The sequence below is a fragment of the Leptosomus discolor genome, chromosome 20 (assembly GCF_034619465.1).
Source record: "Leptosomus discolor isolate bLepDis1 chromosome 20, bLepDis1.hap2, whole genome shotgun sequence".
In the NCBI taxonomy this organism is placed as follows: domain Eukaryota; kingdom Metazoa; phylum Chordata; class Aves; order Leptosomiformes; family Leptosomidae; genus Leptosomus; species Leptosomus discolor.
This window is the reverse complement of record NC_141410.1, coordinates 8,703,427-8,723,355: the sequence shown is the minus strand read 5'-3', so window position 1 is coordinate 8,723,355 and position 19,929 is coordinate 8,703,427. Positions and strand designations below refer to the sequence as shown.

The 19,929-nt window shown below is 47.1% G+C and overlaps 1 protein-coding gene across 1 annotated transcript; it reads left to right on the top strand.

The window, feature by feature from the left end:
* The first annotated feature begins 319 nt into the window (after positions 1-319).
* Positions 320-19,751, top strand: MXRA8 (matrix remodeling associated 8). The gene is made up of 10 exons (XM_009947141.2): positions 320-368; positions 7,387-7,407; positions 7,835-8,143; positions 8,702-8,803; positions 10,063-10,515; positions 14,728-14,886; positions 15,965-15,995; positions 16,989-17,065; positions 18,766-18,843; positions 19,726-19,751. Exons 1-10 carry the CDS (start codon positions 320-322, stop codon positions 19,749-19,751), a joined length of 1,305 nt encoding a protein of 434 aa, XP_009945443.1.
* The last annotated feature ends 178 nt before the right edge of the window (positions 19,752-19,929 follow it).

The following is a 19,929-nucleotide window of genomic DNA, read 5'->3' as shown; positions in this document are numbered from 1 at the left end:
TCAAAGTCAGGGGCAGATCAGAAGGTCCCAGAGGGAGGGGAAAGAGAAAGAGTGGGTGTCCGTAGTAATTGTGCAGAAAGTGCTAGGGAAAGGAAGGAGGTGGAGTGTGAGTGTAGGGGGAGCGCAGAGCGGGGAGGTGGGGAATTGGAAGTTGTAGGTGGAGTATTTCTGCAGAATATGAGCTGCTGTCCACAGCTTTCTGGATGTAAATTGATGAGGTCATAGTGTTTTCCAGTTACTCCAAAAAAAAAAAAAGTTTAGAAAAAAAAGTCTTCAACTTGTTTTTCAAGAGAGACGAAAACACGGAGAAGCTGAAGAAATGGAGCAACTAGCAAAACTCCTTCTGTGGCAGATTTTGCTTCAGCAAAGTAAGCTCCTAGCTGGTCGGCTTGATGTTACTTGTTTCTGTTTCAGCTGCAGAGGATGGGGCTGGAGGTCAGCTAGAGGATTTTGAACTCTGATCTTTGCAAGATTTAGTTCAGATTCCGAAGCTAGCTGTATTTTGATTCGTGAGGGGAGGGCATCCTGGATTGCTCATGGGGGGAGGAAAGGGGAGAGAATGGAGAAATGTTTGAGGTTGTTTAAGTGGTGCTTCATTCAGCGTGTTTGTTTTTTCCTGTCGGTTGCTTTGATCAGCAAATTCAAAAACAATAATCTTGAATGTGAGTCCAGTAAAGCTTGCATAGTAAGGTTTACATGATCCAAGGTTATTTTATACTTTTGAAGAGGCAGAAACAGCTGGTCTATATATATATGTGTGTGTGTGTGTGTTCGTGATGGAGGAAAAAATTAGAGTGGTAGTTTGTTCTTTTTTTTTTTTCTCCTGTCAGCATAAAGACAGACACATAGGAATTCACTTTTGCGTAAGGTGCAAGAAAGGGATGAGGACAAGTCCGATGAGTACTATAACAGAATGGCTTGTACCTTTTACTTAACGACAGAGTTTTCTGTAAGAGCTGAAAGCAGATTCAGGGTCCTGAGAGCCTGGCGCCAAGCGACACAGAGAAACCCCAGTAAGGCTTGGATGGCAGGAGGAGATTTGAGGATTAATTGCAAAACCCCGGTAAATCCACACTTGCAACACTTTGGGCTCTAAGGAAGGCACCTGTGAGCAAAGGACTAGTTACAGGTCTAAGAACAGCATGGAGAGACGTCCTGCAGAGAGCTGACAGTAGGAAGTGAGGAACACAAGCGTTTTGGGGACCTGTGACCCCCCCTGTTCTTCACAGCCCTGTTAATGAAAGGCTGTGGCTAGCCACCTGAGCCTCTCGAAATTCCTCAGTACATAGTTGGAATAAGCTGAGAAGTTCTCAGTTTGGTCCCTAATTAATCTAGTTTCCTTGTCACCACATGATCCCTAGTTTTGCAATGCCTCAAGGCAAAGTTTAGGAATTGTCAACATGTGGGACCAGTCATAGGGACGGAAGGGTTAAAGTGGCTCAGAAAACAGTCTGGGTGGGTGGGTTAAGCCTGGAGAAGGAGGAGAGGACACATACTGTATTTCAGAAGCACCAACCAGTCCAGCTACTCCCCAGTGTGGTTTAGCGTGTTGGCAGAGCTTGGGGGAGCCCCCAGGGCAGGAATAGCAGGTTGGGTTGCTGTACAGTAGTGCAGGAGCCACGTAGAGGCAACAGTAGCCCACCTAAGGATGGATGATCTCTGACAGACTTTTTTCAGGTGTATTTTGGAGAGATAACTGTCCGTGTGCCAGGCAGCCCTGATGTTTGAGTCCTGCTATCCCCACACAAATCAGGTTATGACATAATGAGCGAATATGGGGAGGGGAGAAAGGAGGAAATCTGTGCTGTTCAGCGTTTGCTGAGATGATCCCTTCTGGAGAGGAACCACACCCTCAAGTGTTAATGTCTTGCAGGGAGGAACAGCACTGTGTTTGGAATGGCTCTACAAACTATTCTGTGGGCCTCGAGCCAACACGAAGTACACAAAGCAGAGAAGAAGGGTTTATAAAGCTGAACTAATATCTGAACTGTCTGTGAGAACGTTAGGGCAAACCTGTGGTTGTGCAGTGGCCAAGACGGCGATGGGGTTCTTGTACAGGCAGAAGGTTTTTTTCCTTTCTGCTGAGGCAGCACATTCTTGCTTTTTGCCAAGTTCGTGTTCCTACCTGCAGTGAGGTGTTGGAATTGTTGGGACTAGGTGGGTAGTGAAGGAAGGGCTCTCCAGTCCTGATGTCCTTTTTTTGAAAGCTGGAGACTCTGCTGTTGAGAATGTTGTCCCAGGAAGCCTTTAAAAATAAACAAACATAGAGGCTTAGATAAATGCCCCGTTCAAAGCTTGGCTTGACCATCAGTTGGCTTTGTAAGGGAAATTTTGTCTTACTGAAAAGCTTAGTCTTGCAGTCCTAGGCCAGCAGGGACAGGTGGTGAATGGGAGATGTCTGGGTGGAACTGTACTGCTCACCATCTCCCTCCTTTGCCTCTTTGAGATGGGCCTAGATGTTGTTACTGGTCAGTGGGTTTTAAAAAACTGGCTAGCAGAAGGGAGCTGAGCTCGTTTGTGTAGCTGTCACCTTGATGTTACTGCATCGTAAGCCATTATGGCCTCTTAGACGCTGGGTCAGCTCCCTAAAGAGTCCGGATGGAGCCACTGCCGTTCTCCGAAAATATTTGGAAACAGCTTGGTAGCACAGGCTGCTGGTTTTTGCAATAATTGTGTAATGGCTTTACAGAGACCCTTAAATCCCCTGCATAGACAATGGGATTTATGGGAGAAATGAGGAATCTGACACATACAGATTCTGTGAAGAACATGTCCTTTCTCTAGGACGAGACCATCTCTCTGTGCCCCTAATGTAAAGGTGATGTCGCTTCCTTTTCCAAAAGCACAAAGAAGCTGAGACAGACCAGGAGGTACTAGAGAAGGTGTGCGCAGGAGTGATGAGCTGAGCTTACTGAGGCAAGTGGAGTGTCAACCCACACGCCTGGTGGGTTATGGCGCACGTTTCTCCAGTGAATTCTTAGTTTGGTTTCTTTCCCGCCTGCTGCTGTAAGCTGGACTTCGGTGATGCTTGTTGCTTGGTAAGGCACTGTTCCAGGCAGCTTGTCCTTGCTCTGCTGACCTCAGTGGCAACGCTCTTCCCGAGTCCAGCAGAAGCACTGCAGGTAGAGCCGGTCTTGTCGTGTCCCGTGGAGCGTATGTGCCACTTGGCACTCGGGCTGCCGCTCACGGTGTTCGCTGTTTCCTTTTCTGCTCTGGTGGTCTTTCATCCTCCAGGATGAGACAGGAACTTGCCAGCAACTATCTCCAGGAGGAGAGAAGTGGTGGTATTGTTCAGGCAAGGCTCAAGGGACAGTTTTCTGCTTGAACCGCTCCAATGACACTGCCTAGCGAGGTCTGAGTATGTCAGATGTCTTTCAGAGCCTGAGGCATTTACTTCTAGTTTGCCTGCAGTTTTTGTGGCTTAATTCTTTACTCGAAAAGTGGATGGGATTCAAGCAGCAAGAGCTGGCTCTGCCTTTTACAAGGGATTAGGAAACGCTTTTGCAGGCTGCTTTCCTCTTCCCATATTGTGGGACCAGCAGAATACTCTGGGATCCTGCTGAGAGTCATGCTGAGTCTGCGCAGAATGTCAGGGACAGCATATAGATGTCTTTTTGTTGGGTTTTTTTGTGGGTACGTCATTCAGAGAGGACAAAGTGATTAGCCGTCACATGGAATTTGAAATTTTAGAATGAAAGCTACAGTGAGTTCTGTGTTGACAGCTATTAAGGTGTTTGATGGTTTTGAAGCTCCAAGTCGTGGAGTCCTGTGATTACAAAAGTCTGAGCTTTCACTAGGTGCATAAATACTCTTTGATTTCACAGCTGCAGGTTGGGAAGTGTGACTCACCAAAATAACTGCTTCCAGTTTACCCCAATCCTGTAGTTCATAAGCTGTCGACTTTCCCGGGTTATGGATCTATCTCTGCCTTTGTTCAGTAGCTACTGTGTTACACAAGCAATAACGTTAAGAAGCATGGCTGAGGGACATGTCTTGTTTGCTCTGCTTGTCTCACACAGCACAGCTAGGTCTTAGAGGAAGGAGACTGAAAAGAGAAAAAGGCTTATTGCTGCTTTAACTACTGCTCTATGTTCAGGTTATTGAAGGTCAGTTGTTTTAAATTCCATTTTCTCGAGCCGTACAAGAGATCAGAGACATTCCAGATCCCTTAGATTTCGAAGCGATCTCATTTACAGCCATAAGTTCGAGTCTTATCCATGACCTGATGTACGTGCGCAGATTTCCAGCACTGCTGGGGAATCAGAACGATCGGTTCTTCCTCCTTTGTCTTGTGGAGTTCCCGTACCTCTTGTAAAGACTTGTCCGTCCTTTCCCTTCTAGAACTTTGCCTGTTGGCTGCTCTGTCACTGTCTTTTTGATGTTCGCACCTACCGCTTTGTCTGAGACTGTGAATGATACCCTGGGGCAGGCTTCAGACCCAGAGCTTCTGTCCGGAATCTGCGTGTGGGCACGTTGGGTGTGCGCAGACATGCAGTGAAAACCCCTTTCTCTTCCGTGCCTCGTCTCTGTGCTGAGCTCCAACACAATGCTCAGCTGTGCCTTCAGCTGGGATGGGTTTTGTCCGAGTGCATAATGTCACTGTAACCCTGGGCCGTTCAGCCTGGTGCGGCGACACTCAGCCCGTCAAAATAGCAGTGTGGTGGAACGCAGGCAAGGCATCAAACAGACCCTTCCCTTTCCCAACAGGCAGACCTAGAAAGACCCTGGAGTGTAATTGTGAGAGAACACTCCTGCCCTGCTTCTTATGGAGCTGCCAGCAGAAGCTTTAACAGTGGAGGGGAAAAGAAGCTGTCAAAACCCACGAGACATAAGCTTTTCTTATCTAAAAGCTGTTACATTACAGACAATGTCCCTCCGTCCTCGTTTTACAGAGTTGTGTTGGGAAGTGTGCTGGAGAAGTGCGGGTAGCTGCCGCCGGGGCTGCAGCAGCCTAGCCTGGCAAAAGGCCCCTGTGCGTGGGATAGAGAGTTAGGACCTGGGTGGTCCTTACCGTGCCAGCAGGGCCAGCTCAAAGGTACAAACCCAGGGCTTAGTGGTGCTGTTAGTTTGGGGCTGCGGCAGGCTACTGAGCCCAGCCTACTGGAAGGCTTAGGTGGATACCTTTGTCAGTCGTTAGATTTACAGCGCTGCTTTTGGGCTTAATGTTTTTTACATTAACTTGCAAGAGGAAAGGAGAAAAGTTAAATGCATTCCTCTTGCTGAGCCAGGAGAGGATGTTTCTGTAGCACCAAATCAATTTGCTGTACAGGAGCAGTAAAGCAAGCCTCTGGAAGCGCTGGCCGTGCAGCCAGCCAGCTCACAGACCCCACTCCCTAGCGCACCGGTCGCTGTTCATGTCGCGATATTGTGTTGTTCCCTCGCCACAGGGCAACCACCGCCAATTCAGGCCCGTGGACATCGCTTTGTGAGACTGGTACAAGTGAATGCTGATTGTCCTGTCCCAAGTGAGGCTGGTTTCTCCTGGATTTGGTGCCGTGAAAGAGCTTTGTGTCATTCCTTTGTTGTCCTAAGCTAAATCGAGGTGCTGGCTTCCAGAGACAGAGGCTGGCAGCTCATCGTATTTTAACATCAGGCACTTTGCAGCCTATTAGGAGAGACCATCAAATGATGAAGTTATAATGCCTTGTGTACAATGTCTCTTTCTTATATCCAGAGCAGTACAGACCTCATCTGAGATTATTTTTTTCTTTGTGATGCTGAGATTATAAATGTAGGAAAAATAACTTACATTTGGAGTGTCTTTGAACTGGCAGTTCAACAGACAGTGCCGCGTATTTTTGTTCCCTGGTGTCACTGCCCAGTGTTTTGTGATCGAAAAAGGAAAGGAAATAGGAGTTTATTCTCAGCCTGTGCATTGGGGGTGTGGTTAAAAGAGCCCCAGTCTGGAGTTAATTTATTCCCTTTTGAAATGCATAAATTCCAGGGCTGAAAAAAATTACAGCCTTTGTCTGGAGGATATTGTGCCTCTGACATTAGCAGGACAAAACATCTAATGATCTTGCTGGAACCCACTTGGGTTTGACTGGTTAGAGATGAACGATGTCATTGTGTTGGGAATCCGAATCTGGCTCTCAAAGCACGATGCCAGGAGACCTCCTAGACCCCTCCTACACAAAAAGCAAGAGGGACTGGACCAAAACAAATGCAGAAGCAAAGGCATTAGTTCGTTTCTTGCAAAGTTCTTCCTGCATAGATCTGAGTCACGTGAGTTGGAGAGAGTTGCAGTTGCATCCAGAGCCTTACGGTGTTAGCTGTGCGGACCAGGAGTGTCAGCAGGAGATTCGGGGGCGGGGGGCACGCTCCCAACGTGAGGACGTGTTTGCTGACGGCAGCGTGTGTCCTGAGTGTGAAATGAAACAGCCAAGTCACATCGCTCCTCGTTTGACAGGCAGACTCAGCATACTGCGGAGTTACAAAATGCCCTCGATGCGTTAATCCCACCATCGATTTTAGAGGAGTTTGATTTGGAGTCTTGGAGATGAAAGTTCTCTTTTAGCCCTCAATCTAGTGCCTCAGCAGTGTGGATCTGCTTCTCTCTGCTTGGACAGCTCTAACCCCCAGCAAACGAGCCGGGGTTAGCTCTGTCTCCAAGACCGTTTAGACCTTTGCCTTAGCAGAGAAAGTTGACTGAGATGTGGGTGTCTGCTGGGGAAGAGATGGAAAAGAAACTGTTGCATTCATTTCACAATGGTCAAACAGCACAAAAATGAACCTGGTTTTAACTGGTCACAGCTGGGGATGTAGACTCTTAAAGGTCTCTTCCAACCCAAACTGTCCTGTGATTCTATGAACTGTTCTTGCCCTACTCTTTCTGCTGGTGCCTTGTTATTTACGCAGGATAAGTATCAGATCCTCAGATAATACCAGTGCCTCCCTTTCCCCTGCCCGCTCCTGCCTCCTTGGGTTCTTGGTTTTGTCTTATAAAACATTGGTTAAATAGTTTCCTCTCGGGCAGAGGAGGACCTCTCGCAGTTTTGGTGGGTGATGCATTGACAGATCCCTTTGGTGTAACGTTTGAGTATCATGGTGGAAAAAACCTCTGTGGCTATAGATATTAGAAATAAAGACATGGCCTGTATGAAATTCAGTTGCAGGCTAAGCGTATCCACATTGCTCTTAAGCTTGAGTTTGTTGGGTCAGACACTGCCTTTTGCTGTAGGTGTACAGTGTCTGCTGCAGCACGGACCAACCAAGGTCTGAGTCTCTGGACTCAACCACAATATACATTTTAAATAAGTAAATTAACAGAGAAAGGAGGAATAGATGGAATAATAACAGGGGAGGTGGCTGCTGACTATGAGTGTGTTTGTAGGTTTTTCTTCCTTTTGTTGTCAGTAACTTTTTTTTTTTTTTCTGCTTTGACAGGTTCTGTTTATTTATATTCAGGTGAGTGACATCCGTGTAATCTGCCTGGTTTTGTCATCAAGAGAAGAAATGAGAGGGAGCCTGATTCCACGACATGCAGTGGGCGTTTCATTGCTAACTTCCATAGGCATGGACCGTGCATCCCATGAACTGCTGTCCCTAAACTTTGATTAAACTGGGGGTTAGGAAGGGTAGGTAGGACAGGTCAAATCTACAATCCTGATAACAGACATTATAGAGTTTGCTTTCACGGAATGAAATCAGTATTTTTAAAGTGGCTTTCTGTTGTATTTCTCCATGAGAGCTCTATGTTGGTCTTGAAAGTTACTTTCTTTTGGGTGGACGGTGTGCAGGGAGTCTAGAACAGGTCTGAGTGCTGCTCTAGAGTCTTTTTCACGTGCCATTAATCTGGTAATTCTGTCGTTTGTTCTTTGCTCCTGGCCCTCAGTCCCAGCTGATGCCTCAAACCCAGACAGCGTGGTAGTGTCAGTGTTAAATATCAGCGCTACGCTGGGCTCGCAGGCTGTTCTGCCCTGCAAGAGTTACCGCATGGTGTGGACCCAGGATCGGCTGAATGACCGCCAGCGTGTAGTCCACTGGGATGTGTACAGCAACTACTACGGAGACAACAAGATGGAGAGGCTGTGTGACATGTACTCCGCTGGAGACCAGCGTGTGTACAGCTCCTACAACCAAGGGAGGATCTTCATGCCCCAGAATGCGTTTACAGATGGCAACTTCTCCTTGGTGATCAAAGGTACTAAACAGCGTCTTTTCTCCCTACGCTATCTGCAGGACGGAGGATTCAGGGCTAAATTACCTTTGTGTTTTTCAGTGAAAGCGGCTATTTTACAGAGCGTTTTCTAGAAATAAATAAACAAGCATCAGGCTAAAGAGGTTCTCGGAAGCAGCGGCAATACTGTTTTATTTCCCTTTGAACCAGTCCCATTTTCAAAGAGAATTGGTATCAACTTACTGCCTGAAAGTCACTTGGGCTTCTGGTGGACTTTTGTATTTCAGTTCCTGAATGATAAACCCAAGATTGTCATTCTTCCCATGCCTGCTCTTGGCTAAACTCAAATCAGCTTTCTCTCTCCATCTGTTAATATAAATACGTTCCACACAAGAACAGATAAACTGCACTAATTACTGTATTAGGTGAGATGATTCTTTGCTGTTTAGCTCACCCTGGTGATAAGGATGGGTTATGAGTTATGTAAAGGCCCTTTTGCATTTGGGAAACAGTATAAAGACAGAAGTAATCATCATCTCAGCACAAAACATTCAACTTCCCCTCTCTTTCCTGTTGTACTAGATGTCGCAGAGAGTGATGAAGGCACGTACTCTTGTAATCTTCACCATCACTACTGCCACTTATACGAAACTGTGAAGATCCAACTAACTATCACCAAGAAAGGTAGGTGTGGCAGACAGCTTGGTGTTCCTTTCTGCGAGGGACCTGGCCTGGCAACTGGAGTCAGTGGCCGCCAGGACTCTGTTGGATTCGCGGTTGTGCTCGTGTGCTGATTCACCGTGGGCCTTGCTCTCTTGTCAGAGAAGAGCGCCGTGGGTGCAGGGTTTTCTCCGTGGCAGGTTCAGGGCACAGATGCCGCAGAAGGCTGGGAGAGCATCGCGAGACAGTGGTGCTTGCTCTGCTGTTTGCTGTCAGAGTCCTGAGTTTCAGAAATTTTATTCAACGTATTTATGAACCTCTCTCCTTTCTTGGCATGTGCCACACAATGTATGGAGCCCGTTAAGTTAAATATTTACTCTAGGCAGCCCAGCTAGCTGTCTTGTTACTGCTCCAGCAGCAGAACATCCCTAGTAACAATCCACTATCAGTCAGGTTAGCCACGAAGATCTGCCTTGTACATTGGTTGGTGAGCTTACCCTGAGAAATCTGTAGTTTAAAAGCCTCCTCAAGTTATTACACCTTAACTCCAGCTCTAAAAACAGGTTTCTAAGGGCTGTTGGCAACTGCAGTGTGTGCCACCAACGCCACACGAGCATCACTAACTACAGTGTCATTTAAATGGACCTTTGTATAATGCACAAGTGAAGCTACTGGAGCTGATAGTGCTGGGAAGCTGTTGAGCGCCTGATGGGATAGCAGAGAAGTGTCTCTCTGCTGCTGCTGTTCTCACAGCTTCCATGCAATAAAAACACCCGGGCAGGCCTGTGAGCCCCAATCTGCCCATCTGTGTTTTGGTTCTTCTGTTATTCCTTTTCAAGAACAAAATACAAACCGGCGCTTCTTGAACTCCTCCAGTAATTAGGGCATTTGTGGATAGTAAAGCATTTCCTGCTCGGAGGATTGGGATGCAGCATGTGGAAGATGAAACCTGTTATTCTCGTTCTGTTCTTAGTCTGTAGAGAGAATATGCTTCCTGCTTTCTGAAGCGAGAGATTAACTCTCAGTTACAAGGACAAGAAAGTGGTCTTGCTTCATACACCGACCTAGGATGTAGAAGATAAAGGTGCATTTCTTTACCGACTGCTGAAGTAGGTGCAAACAAGGCACGCTACCTCTGTGGCACTTCAAGATCTTTGAAGGGAATGTGTTTCAGGATTGCAGGGTCTGAGAGCAATCTTAGGTGTGTCTGGGTGTCGTTAAGAACAGGACAAGTGTGTAAAGATGCACATAACGAGGTTGCACGACTTGTTTTGTCTCCACAGCTGAGGATGCCAACCAGTACTGGGATGGGGAAAAGCCTGTGATTGTTGCCCTAGAAGGCAGTACAGTGATGCTCCCCTGTGTGAACCGTAACCACATCTGGACCGAACGGCACAGTGAGGAGGAACAACAAGTGGTCCACTGGGACAGGCAGCCCCCAGGGGTTCCTCATGACCGGGCCGACCGCCTCATCGATCTGTATGCCTCCGGGGAGCGCCGCTCTTACGGACCTCTCTTCATCCGTCAGAAGATGAACATCACTGACACAGCCTTTGCCCTGGGTGACTTTTCCCTGCGGATTTCAGAGCTGGAAAGTGCAGATGAAGGCACTTACTCCTGCCACTTGCACCATCACTACTGTGGCCTGCATGAGCGCAGGATCTACCAAGTCTTCGTGAAGGAGCCAGTAAGAGAGGTGGTGAACCTCACAACTCGCAACATTGCCCCAGCCGTAGGTGAGTGGCCTCTGGAAGTGGTTCTCCTGATTGAGGAAGAGATGTGTATCGACAGTTGCACCTTCAAGCTCTAAAGAGCTCGGTGAGCCCTGGGACAGGAATACAATATGTTACTCCCCATCATCACCTCAGGAGGCCTTTGCTCCAAACGCCAAAATGTCCCTGCCCTTCCTGTCCCTCCGCAGGGGTCTGTAGGGGCCACGTAGTACCAGCAGGCGGGAGCATCGTCGAGGCACCCTTGTGTCCTGCAGAAGTACCACAGACACCAGTGAAGTGAAGGTGATGCTTAGAGCAACACTGAGGCTTCCTCTCTGAAGGTTTCTCACGTTTGAGCCAGGGACTTTTCCTGCCCTTAGGGTTAGAAGAGCAGGTGAGGTCTTGCCTCCCTCGCTACTAGTGAATGGCTCCAGTGTATGGGCTTGGTTGTTTCTCAGCTGTTTCCATGACCTTGGTGTAGCTGGAGCCGCACCAGTAGCGATACTGGCGAGGATCCTGTAGAGCCGCTTTAACACCCTGCTGCACCAAAAGTGGAGCGTCCCACCCATCACGGTTAATTACCCTGCTTGCTGTAGTGACATCATGTCCAGCTTCTGTTTTCTTTGCTCCAGGGCAATTCTGCAGCCTGTTCTGCTCTGCAGTGCTGACATGCCCTCAGGCAAACAAGCTGTTTTCCTAACAGGCTCCTTTTCCTGATCGCTTTTGTAGAACAGGAGAAAGTGTGAGGTGGGGTCGGTTCTGCTCTGCCTCTGCAGTGACAACGTGCCACCGTCCTCCCCAGTGTAGGTCCTAGGTGTTTCTCTCCCCTTTGCATGTGGGTTTAGGCTGTGCAAGATGCCAGAGTGCGCAGAATCAAGCACTAGGAATTTTCCTCCACCCTTCAGCTTTTCTTTTTTTTTTTTTTGCCTTAAACCAATTTTCACATTTTCCACTGCGGTGAGATATCATCTGTCAGCCTGTCTGAACTCAACACCATCATGCTTAGTTCGGGCAGAAAAAGAAAATAAAAATCCCAAGTTTAATTTTTTTTTTTTTCTTTTTTGGGTCTTTTGGGTATGCTTCCTTATTAACATTTTAAAATATTCATTGTGGTTTAATATTTATTGGCTGCTTAATACAGAATTGTGACATGCTTCATACGTTTTTAAATAGGTCTATTCTTCTCCAGCAATTGCCTTTTTCAAGTCACAGAAACCTAAACCTCCCCCTGGGGACTAAGGTTGGTGTCCAGAAAATCCAGGCAGTGCTGAAGAGAGGTGGCTCTTGGGGCTGAGCTGACACGGAGGCCGTGACATACAACCATCAGTCTCCCTCCCTGCGGCCCTTTTGCTGCCCTCGAGCCCCATCCAGATCCCATTGTGCAGATGGAAACTAGATCTTGTTTTCAGAGTTGCCCACCCAGGAATTTATTCCTCTCTTTCCTGGCGGTTGCTGAATAGTTACCTGCCTGCTCAGAAGTTAGACAGAACCTACGAGTGATTGAACCTGCCAGGGCTGTCTGAGTTTGGCAGTAGTGCCCTCAGTGCTGGAGGAATTTGCTTTCCTGAGATAAGGCAGTTCCACTGTCAAAAAGAACAGCTTTAGAAGAGCTTTGTCCCCTGCGGGCAGCGAACGCTCAGCTGGTCTGAGAGCACCACGCACAAAAATGTGCTGAGTCGATGGGAACGTGAAAGAAGCCGAGATATCCGGAGTGCCTTTTTCAAACCCACTGCTGATGAGGAGCCTGCTGGGACGTGCCCTACTTGTGTAGAGCAGGAAAGGCCGAGATATTGCCCCACTCCGTGAAAAAACTGTATAGAACTCTGCTGGGGATGTAACATAAAGCCAAAATGAAACATCGGGAGATAACAACAGCAAAACAATGAGCTTTTTCAGCAAGCAGCTCTAGTTTCTGGCATAGCTCCAAGGCCTGGAGCCATTTCCAGACAGGAAACTTCGTCCTGTTTTGAATATAAGCATGAGCTCAATTCTGCTCTCGGCCTCAGCAGCGTAACTGTGGTGTACGTCTACTAGTTCAGGGCGTTTGCTTTGGAGCAAGGGGTTGAAGAGGGGCACCTGGTGTGTCTCGTGCTTATTGCTAAACTCTTCTCAATCCTTTGCCAGCCTTGAAAAGGAAATCGGCCACAGAGCCAGCGTTTGTGAGCTCTCTTGGTGGAGAGCTCTCCGTTTTTCCCAGCAGAAGAATCTGACCATTGACACTTTGTAAAGTAAAGTGATGTAAAGGCACCTTTGTTCTAACACACCCCCCCTTTAGAACTTCTTTTCCAGTAGTTAAACCAGACCAGGTGAGTGAACTGGAGGCAGATGGCCCTGCCATGGTGAGATGTACTGAAAGAGCAGATCTTGAATAAACCTTCATCGCCTCAGCTTAAATTCTGATATAACACTAGGGTGAGGAGGAGAGTCTGTAGGGCCTTGGTGGTACTACTCTAGGTGCTGACATCCATCTGCTGGGTGTGACTGAGTCAACCGCTTCTCTGTGCCTCAGTTTCCCCAGTTACAAACCGGGATATATTCTGCTGCCTTCCTGGTGATGCACTTTGAAGTGATGCTGTGTCAAAACCCTAGGATGATGAGTATTTTTAGTATTACTTGATTGTGTCGGCCAAAGAGGCCCAAAGTTACTGAATCTCCACTGTTTGTTGTTACAGTGACCTCTCCAATGTTGACAAAGTTTAACTTGGCTCCTACCCTATCTTGCAGTGTTGTGGGAAAGCGAAAAGCCAGGAATAGAATGCATTTATGTTTGCTGACTTCTGGCTCAACAGCTGCTCCAGTGGCCACCATCTCATTGTGGCAGCTGCTGAAGAAGCCTTTCATGATCCAGAGATTTGTTGAAGTAGAACTGTCACGTATACTGTTTGCAGCTTTGCAAGTGGGTTTTTGGGTTTGGTATTTTTTAGCTTAGCAGTGGTGAAAAACACATGCTGGTTTTCAGCACTACAGCCAGCAAGCAAACGGCATCTAGCAATGCCAGTAAAAAGTGGAGTGTTGCTGGAGTGGAGGGCTGGGCTACCAGAACAAAGCATAAGCTAAAACCTCTCCATTTTCTAGGACTGCTGTTAGCGTTAGGAAACGATCAGCGCTGGTTTCAAAGTGTTTATTTCAATCCACTATCGCCTTACTTGATTTTATTGTTGGTGGGTTTGTGTTTTCAAGTGCTGGAATCAAACTACTTGACAAACTGGAACCGGTCACTGTCCCAGCAGTTCCAAAAATGTCAACATTTCACACATTAGAACACATCTGTTAAATGGTACTGCGGCTTTTGGGATATTTTACCCCATCTTTCCTCTTATTCCCTCTGGCTAATTTACAGGGTTAAACACCCAAGAGAATGGGAGGCCAGAACTCCATACTGGTTCTTGCCTGGTGCTCTGTGAGTGTTCCCAGTTAGGGGGAGAAGGTGTCCCTTTCAGCTCTGTTTGGAAGAGAAAAGCCTCTCCCAGCACAGCGTGTCTTATGGGTTTGCTCTCTGTGCCTGGGCTGGATTTGTCCACTCTCTGCCTGTTGCAAGCAGGGAAGTCACTTCCTCTCTCTATGTGTAAAACATTGACCTATTTATTTGAGATCTGCAAAAATGTTCCACGTAAAAGTTTTGAGCTACCCTTGCCTGTGCTGCGGAACTGAAATGCTGCTGCACCCGCAAATGGAATGGAATCTTGGCTTTGCTTTGTGGGTTTTTGTTTTATTTATTTTATTGATTTTTGTTTTATTGAGAAGGAAATTCATTCCTTGGCATTGAAAGTTCCTCCCGCTCCGTAAATTATAACCCTTGGCAGGGAGGGGCTGCTTCATACTTTAGCTGTCTGGAGCTGGAGCAGCGTGGTATGTGTGTGGAAGGGACCCAGAGGAGGGTTGTGTTACCCTGCAGAAAGGCTCGGGGCTGTCTAGTGTCGGGGCTTCTTTCTGGACTTCCCCTCTGCAATAAACAAGCACACAGCGATAGCCAGGCAGCAGGAAGGGAATGTGCAGCAGCCACTGTTAATCCTTCGTGCTCCTGGGAGGTGTAATGGTCTTGTGAAGAGCAGAGGCATCTTCCACCTGACAAAGGTGCCGTATGTGGTAAATTTGGCACCATTTGCCCTTGACTTCGTGTGGTTCAGAAGAGTTTCTCACTGAACGTGCTTACTGGGTCAGCGTGTGGGCCCACGTGTGACTCCGCTTTGCTTCGGGTGCCGACTGCAGCCTGTTTGCCTTTTCTTCTGCCTTCAGATCCAAATGTTGTCCGGGGCCACAACGTAATAAATGTCATCATCCCTGAGAGCAGGGTGCACTTCTTCCAGCAGCTGGGCTACGTCCTGGCCACTCTGCTGCTCTTCGTTGTCCTCCTCATCATTGTTGTCCTCGTCACCCGCAAGCGCCGGCAGAGAGGTGAGTGCTAGGAAAGGCCAGCCCTGTAGTGCTTATAGGAGTATCTCGTGACAGCGGAGCGGATTCTGCAAATAATTCCTGCAAAGCAGCGTGCTGAAGGCAGGGATCTTCTTCTGGAAAACCAGCAGCCTTCACGGTGGGGAGTCTTAGCAGGTGCTGGTGCCAAGAGAGACTCATGAGTGTGGTGTAAAAATTTCCAGGCCTTGAGTTGCTGTGTTGTAAGGGAGAAGAACATTAGAACTGCTAGATAATTGCTCTTTACAAGTGGGATTTATTTAGAGCAGAAGGCCCACATGCGTCCCTTACGAACTAAGGTGTCCAAGTCCTTGGAGGACTCCCTGTGCTGGGCGACTCTGCGTGTAACTCCATAAACGGACGTTTGAGATCGTTCGGTGGCTTCCACAGAAATAAGTTGGGGATGCCACGCAAAAAGCAATACCAGGGAACATCTGTTTTCTGGTGTGTTCTGTGCCGTACCACATTCACCCTTCTTTACGCGTCGGGGGATTAGCACCGGCACAAAATGGCGCCGTCTCCGCTGACTGAGGTGGAGTTACGCTGCGATCACAGAGGGGACAGACTCCTGGCCCTGGCCTTTGAATGGCAAAGAGGAGCCTGGAATCAGGGTGGGGTGGGACAGGAGTGTACCCACATGCCGGGCGTGTGGGAGGCTGATGAAAACCAACGTCTGTAGCGGGTGGTGGAGGCAGGCCCAAGGCGTGAGCTGGGGATGGGCAAGTGCAGCACCAGCCCTCCAGAGCTGACAGGGGTGGTTAATATTTTTGTAGTCAATGGGAGGTGGAAGGAAATGAACTGTGGCGATGGCTGTAGTTGCTCGTGGCTGGTCATTCATAGATCAGCGAAGGTCGCTGGAAAGCTGGCGAGTAAAGGAAAGGGAAGCTCGGTGTGGCAGTGAAACCCATGAAGGCTTGTGTATGGAGGGGTTGTGAAAGTGACTGTTGTGTCACCAACCGGGAGCACTGTGAGTAAGTGCTGGGTGTTATGGTTATCCCTGTTATCTGGGAGGGTTTGGTTGGACTGGATACGACTGCTCATTCTGTTTCTTCTCCCTGTTTAGGTTATGAATACAACGTGAAGAAATACGGAGAGTAAGTATCATTGCAGGGCCTATTATCTAGGGTTAGAATGCATAAAAAGGGACTTATGGGCCCCAACCCTCAGCTGTCAGTAAGAGCCCGACACAGCCGAGGATCTGGTTGTTAGTATGAGTGCAGCCGTGCAAAGCATAGGCCGCTCGGTAGAGTTTATTCCTTGCTTTCCAGCAATTCTTTTGCAGCTTTATCCATTATTAATGTGATGTTCCCAGGAATATACGCTTGCATGATGATTGCTTATCAGGGAGCAACTTCCATGCTGTCAAAGTACGGAAGGAGAGAAGGGTCTCTAGGGCTGATTTGGCAATTGCGTTTCCTCTTGTTACACTTTGTGAACTGATCCATGGATCATGGTTCTGGGAGGTGTCATTAGGAGTGAGCGGTGAAGGGGTAATGCACAGATCTGCTGAAAACCCTACGGTGAGATGGGGCCAAGATTGTGTAGCTGGGTTCCTTTATGTTTTATTATGTATTATTTAAGTGAAAGAGATGGGAAAGGTCCCATCTCGCACCAGTACACTTTGGCTCCCCGTTGTTCTAAGCTCTGGACAAACGCATGGGGGGAAAAAAGAGGCAGCTAGCCAGAGATCTCAAGATGTTTATAGAAAAGACAGTAAAAGGGAGAGAGAGGAGAACTGGCTTCACTAGGAAGCAGTATGACCTGAAATCTGTTTGATAGCTTAGAGGCAAAGACAGGAAAAGTATCCGTGTACAACGGCTGCCAATGCTGTTACCTGTCTGTCGTGCTTTCTTCAAGGAAGCCTTGTAGAAACTGGAAAGGATTCTGTAAGGATTGCTGTGAAAATCACCAGAATAGAGAGTGAAATCTATGGATTTTTTTCAACTTTTCTCCAGATACATAGCAAATAAACACTGTAAATTAAATTCTCTAAAGTAGCATGAGGAAAGCTGTTCTGGAAAAGTGTGAAAGGAGCCAGTTATTAAAGGATGTGACAATACTCTTTTTCACTGTTATTCCTTTTTCAGGAAGGATGTAAATCTTAAAGAATTTACAGTCGACACAACGGACCTGACTCAATACAGAAGCGAAGACATCAGGCTGGGTATGCATCAACTAGCAACCACTCTCCAAACCAGGTCAAAACTTGTTATAACTGAGGGTTTTCTAAATGCCCGTTTTGAAGTGACTTAACCTCCTGATTTTAAGTGGCAGCTTTGAGAATCTGAACCCCAAGTCAGTGCAAGCAGGGGGCCTGCAGCTGGAGAGGGCAGTCCTGACTCCTGAGTTTAACTAGAGGCTGATTGATGAGGTTGGTTAGTGACGAGGCACAGCTGCTTTGGTTTTTGGGGTTCTTTGACGTGCACCTGAAAGCCAAATGCAAGTGAGTGCAAAACAATGTGGAATGAGATCAAGATAACATCTAGGGAAGAGGATTCCCCAAATCGAAGCTGTTTGTGTAGGGAAGAGGATCAACAAGGCAGTTCTCTAGAATCTCCTGTCGAAGAAACTAAAAGCATTTGTCAATCTGAATATCATCAGTCTACAGTAAATAAAAGCTAGCTCAAAGTGAGTGGTCTGGAGAAAAAAATTAGATCAACAGTCTTTAGTACTAACTACTGACCTTATCATCTCTCTTGAAAGTGGGTATGAGCTGTAGTTGACTGAAGTGGGGATAAAGAGAAGTCATGAGTTAGCTGAGTTCATTGCCTCCCCCTTCTGTTGAAGCTGGTTTGGTTTAACTTTCCACAATTTCATCCCCCCTGGATGTCAGATCACGTAGCGAACAGATGAGCCTTCTGTCAGCATCTGTGACGGCAATTAGGACAAATAAACTTGGGGAACATGACAGGAAGAAAACTGGCAGCAGAGGTCCTAGAATATGAAAGACAGAAAATACTGGAACCCGTGGTAACAAGAAATATACTGAAAAGAGGGGAAGGAAGCTAATCTCCCTGGTGGTCTGTGAAAGTATTTTTGCTGGATACGCAGGACTGACTCAGGGAATTTGCAACATTCCTGAAGGTGGATGCTGCTCCTTACTAGAGCTTGAAGGTGCAGCCTTGAGTTTATTGTGTCAGTAACTGATCAGGGGAATCGTCTTGCTTGGACTTGGAATGGATTCTCTGTAAAGCAAAATTGATCCTCTTGTCTGCACCGTCCTGAGAAAGACTTGCCATGATGCCCCAGTTCATACCTGCTGCAACTTGCCACGTGTCAGTGAATGTGTTGATAAACCAGCAAACAATTGTCTGTCCCTTTTTTCCCCTCTGTGCACCCCCAGTAAAGGTACAACCTTTAAAAGAACAAGCTGACAAACTTCAGGTCCCAAGCTCCAGCATTGCTGGGAGGGCCTGGGTAAACAAGGGGTAGATACAAAATCTGAAGAACAAAGGAGTTGCAGAGGGTGGGTTGCAAACCAGGACGGCCGCAAGTATAAATTCTTCTCTGTGTGTCTCAGGAGAAGCTCCCCTGTGAGCAAATTCTTTGAATAACTGCCTCAGTCACCTTCAGGTGAGCTTCCCATAGATAACCCAGAGCTTTTTGTGGAGTGCTAGAAGAATCTGTGGCACCTATGAGGAGGAAACTGAAGTATGCATAACTGATCAGGGCCAGGGGCAAAAATTAAGTTGTAGCAGCTTTCCTTTTCCTGCTGAGTGGCTGAGTAACTCCAGGAGTTACTCCTAGAGATCTGGAGATGCCAGGCCTAGAGTGCTTCAAGGAAGGACCGATCCCATGTCTGCCTTGCCTGTAAAGCTTTTGATGTTCTAATGGCTGTCTGAATGACACTCCTCCCTTACACAGATTACAAAAACAACATCCTGAAGGAGAAGGCTGAGCAAGCCAGAAGCTTCCCAGCAAAGAACATTGATTTAGACAAAGGTAATAATGACTTGCTTCGCCCTAATTGGTGGCTGTAGGAACCTTCTGATGGGTTGAAGGAGGGGAGGAGGGAAGAATACAGTTTAGCAGTGAGCTGACCAAGCCGCAGCCGAGTGAGGAATGATAAACATCATGACAGATGACAGCAGGAATGAGAAGCTAGTTCCCTTCCTATCCTTTCATCATGGAGCCACAAGATGCAAGTAGTGATTAGGCCTTTAAAAACTTTTGGCGTGGCACAAACAGGATTTTTCTTTATTGGAAAAAGAATGCCTCGCAGGGCTGGAATAGTGCGTTCTGTGCTGTAACCTCAGAGGGAGATGTATGTCAAAAATGTCCTGGCACGGTGTTTGAGAAGAAAACACTGTGCAGCAGAGAGTGTTTTGAGTTGAATTAATTTTTGAGTAATGGGCAGTCACTTCATCCAACGAAAGCGAACAGCTCCCCTTCCCTAGGGGCTGAATCTCCATTATTAATCCTGAGTTATTACGCCTCAGTATGTCGAGTCACACTTATGTCAGGCAGTGTTTGTAAGAGGCTGTTATGTTCCACGACTCATTTCATATGAATTTACAGTATAATAGATGTGACTGAAATGATAGTAAGAAGGGAATGGTCTGGAGAGTCCATGAGTTCCCTTAGATCTGCTGTTCTTGATGGACTTCTCATGATATTTTTGCCCACATTCTGCAGAGATGATCTGTGCAATAATTTATATACAGTATATCTCACTGTGGGCTCTATGAAGAGGGTATTGGGGACACGGTTGACTGCAAATAGTCACTTGTCACTGTATAGCTAAGTCCATATTACAGTGTGCTGCTTTGGGTGGTTTGAACTCTTTTTCCTCAGGTATTGACCTCCATTTCTGTTTGTTTTCAGATTTCAGGAAGGAATATTGTAAATGAAGACATTCCCAAGCTGCTGGCTGGACCAGAAGCTTCAATCAAAGATAGATAAATGGAAGAGAGATGCCTTTTTCTTAATATCATGAACCTCCAGTTACCATAGATTTTTTTTCACATAGACTTTCTCCCCACTAAGCACAAGGGTATTTGCAAATGCTTCTTGAGAGAGTTAGACTGT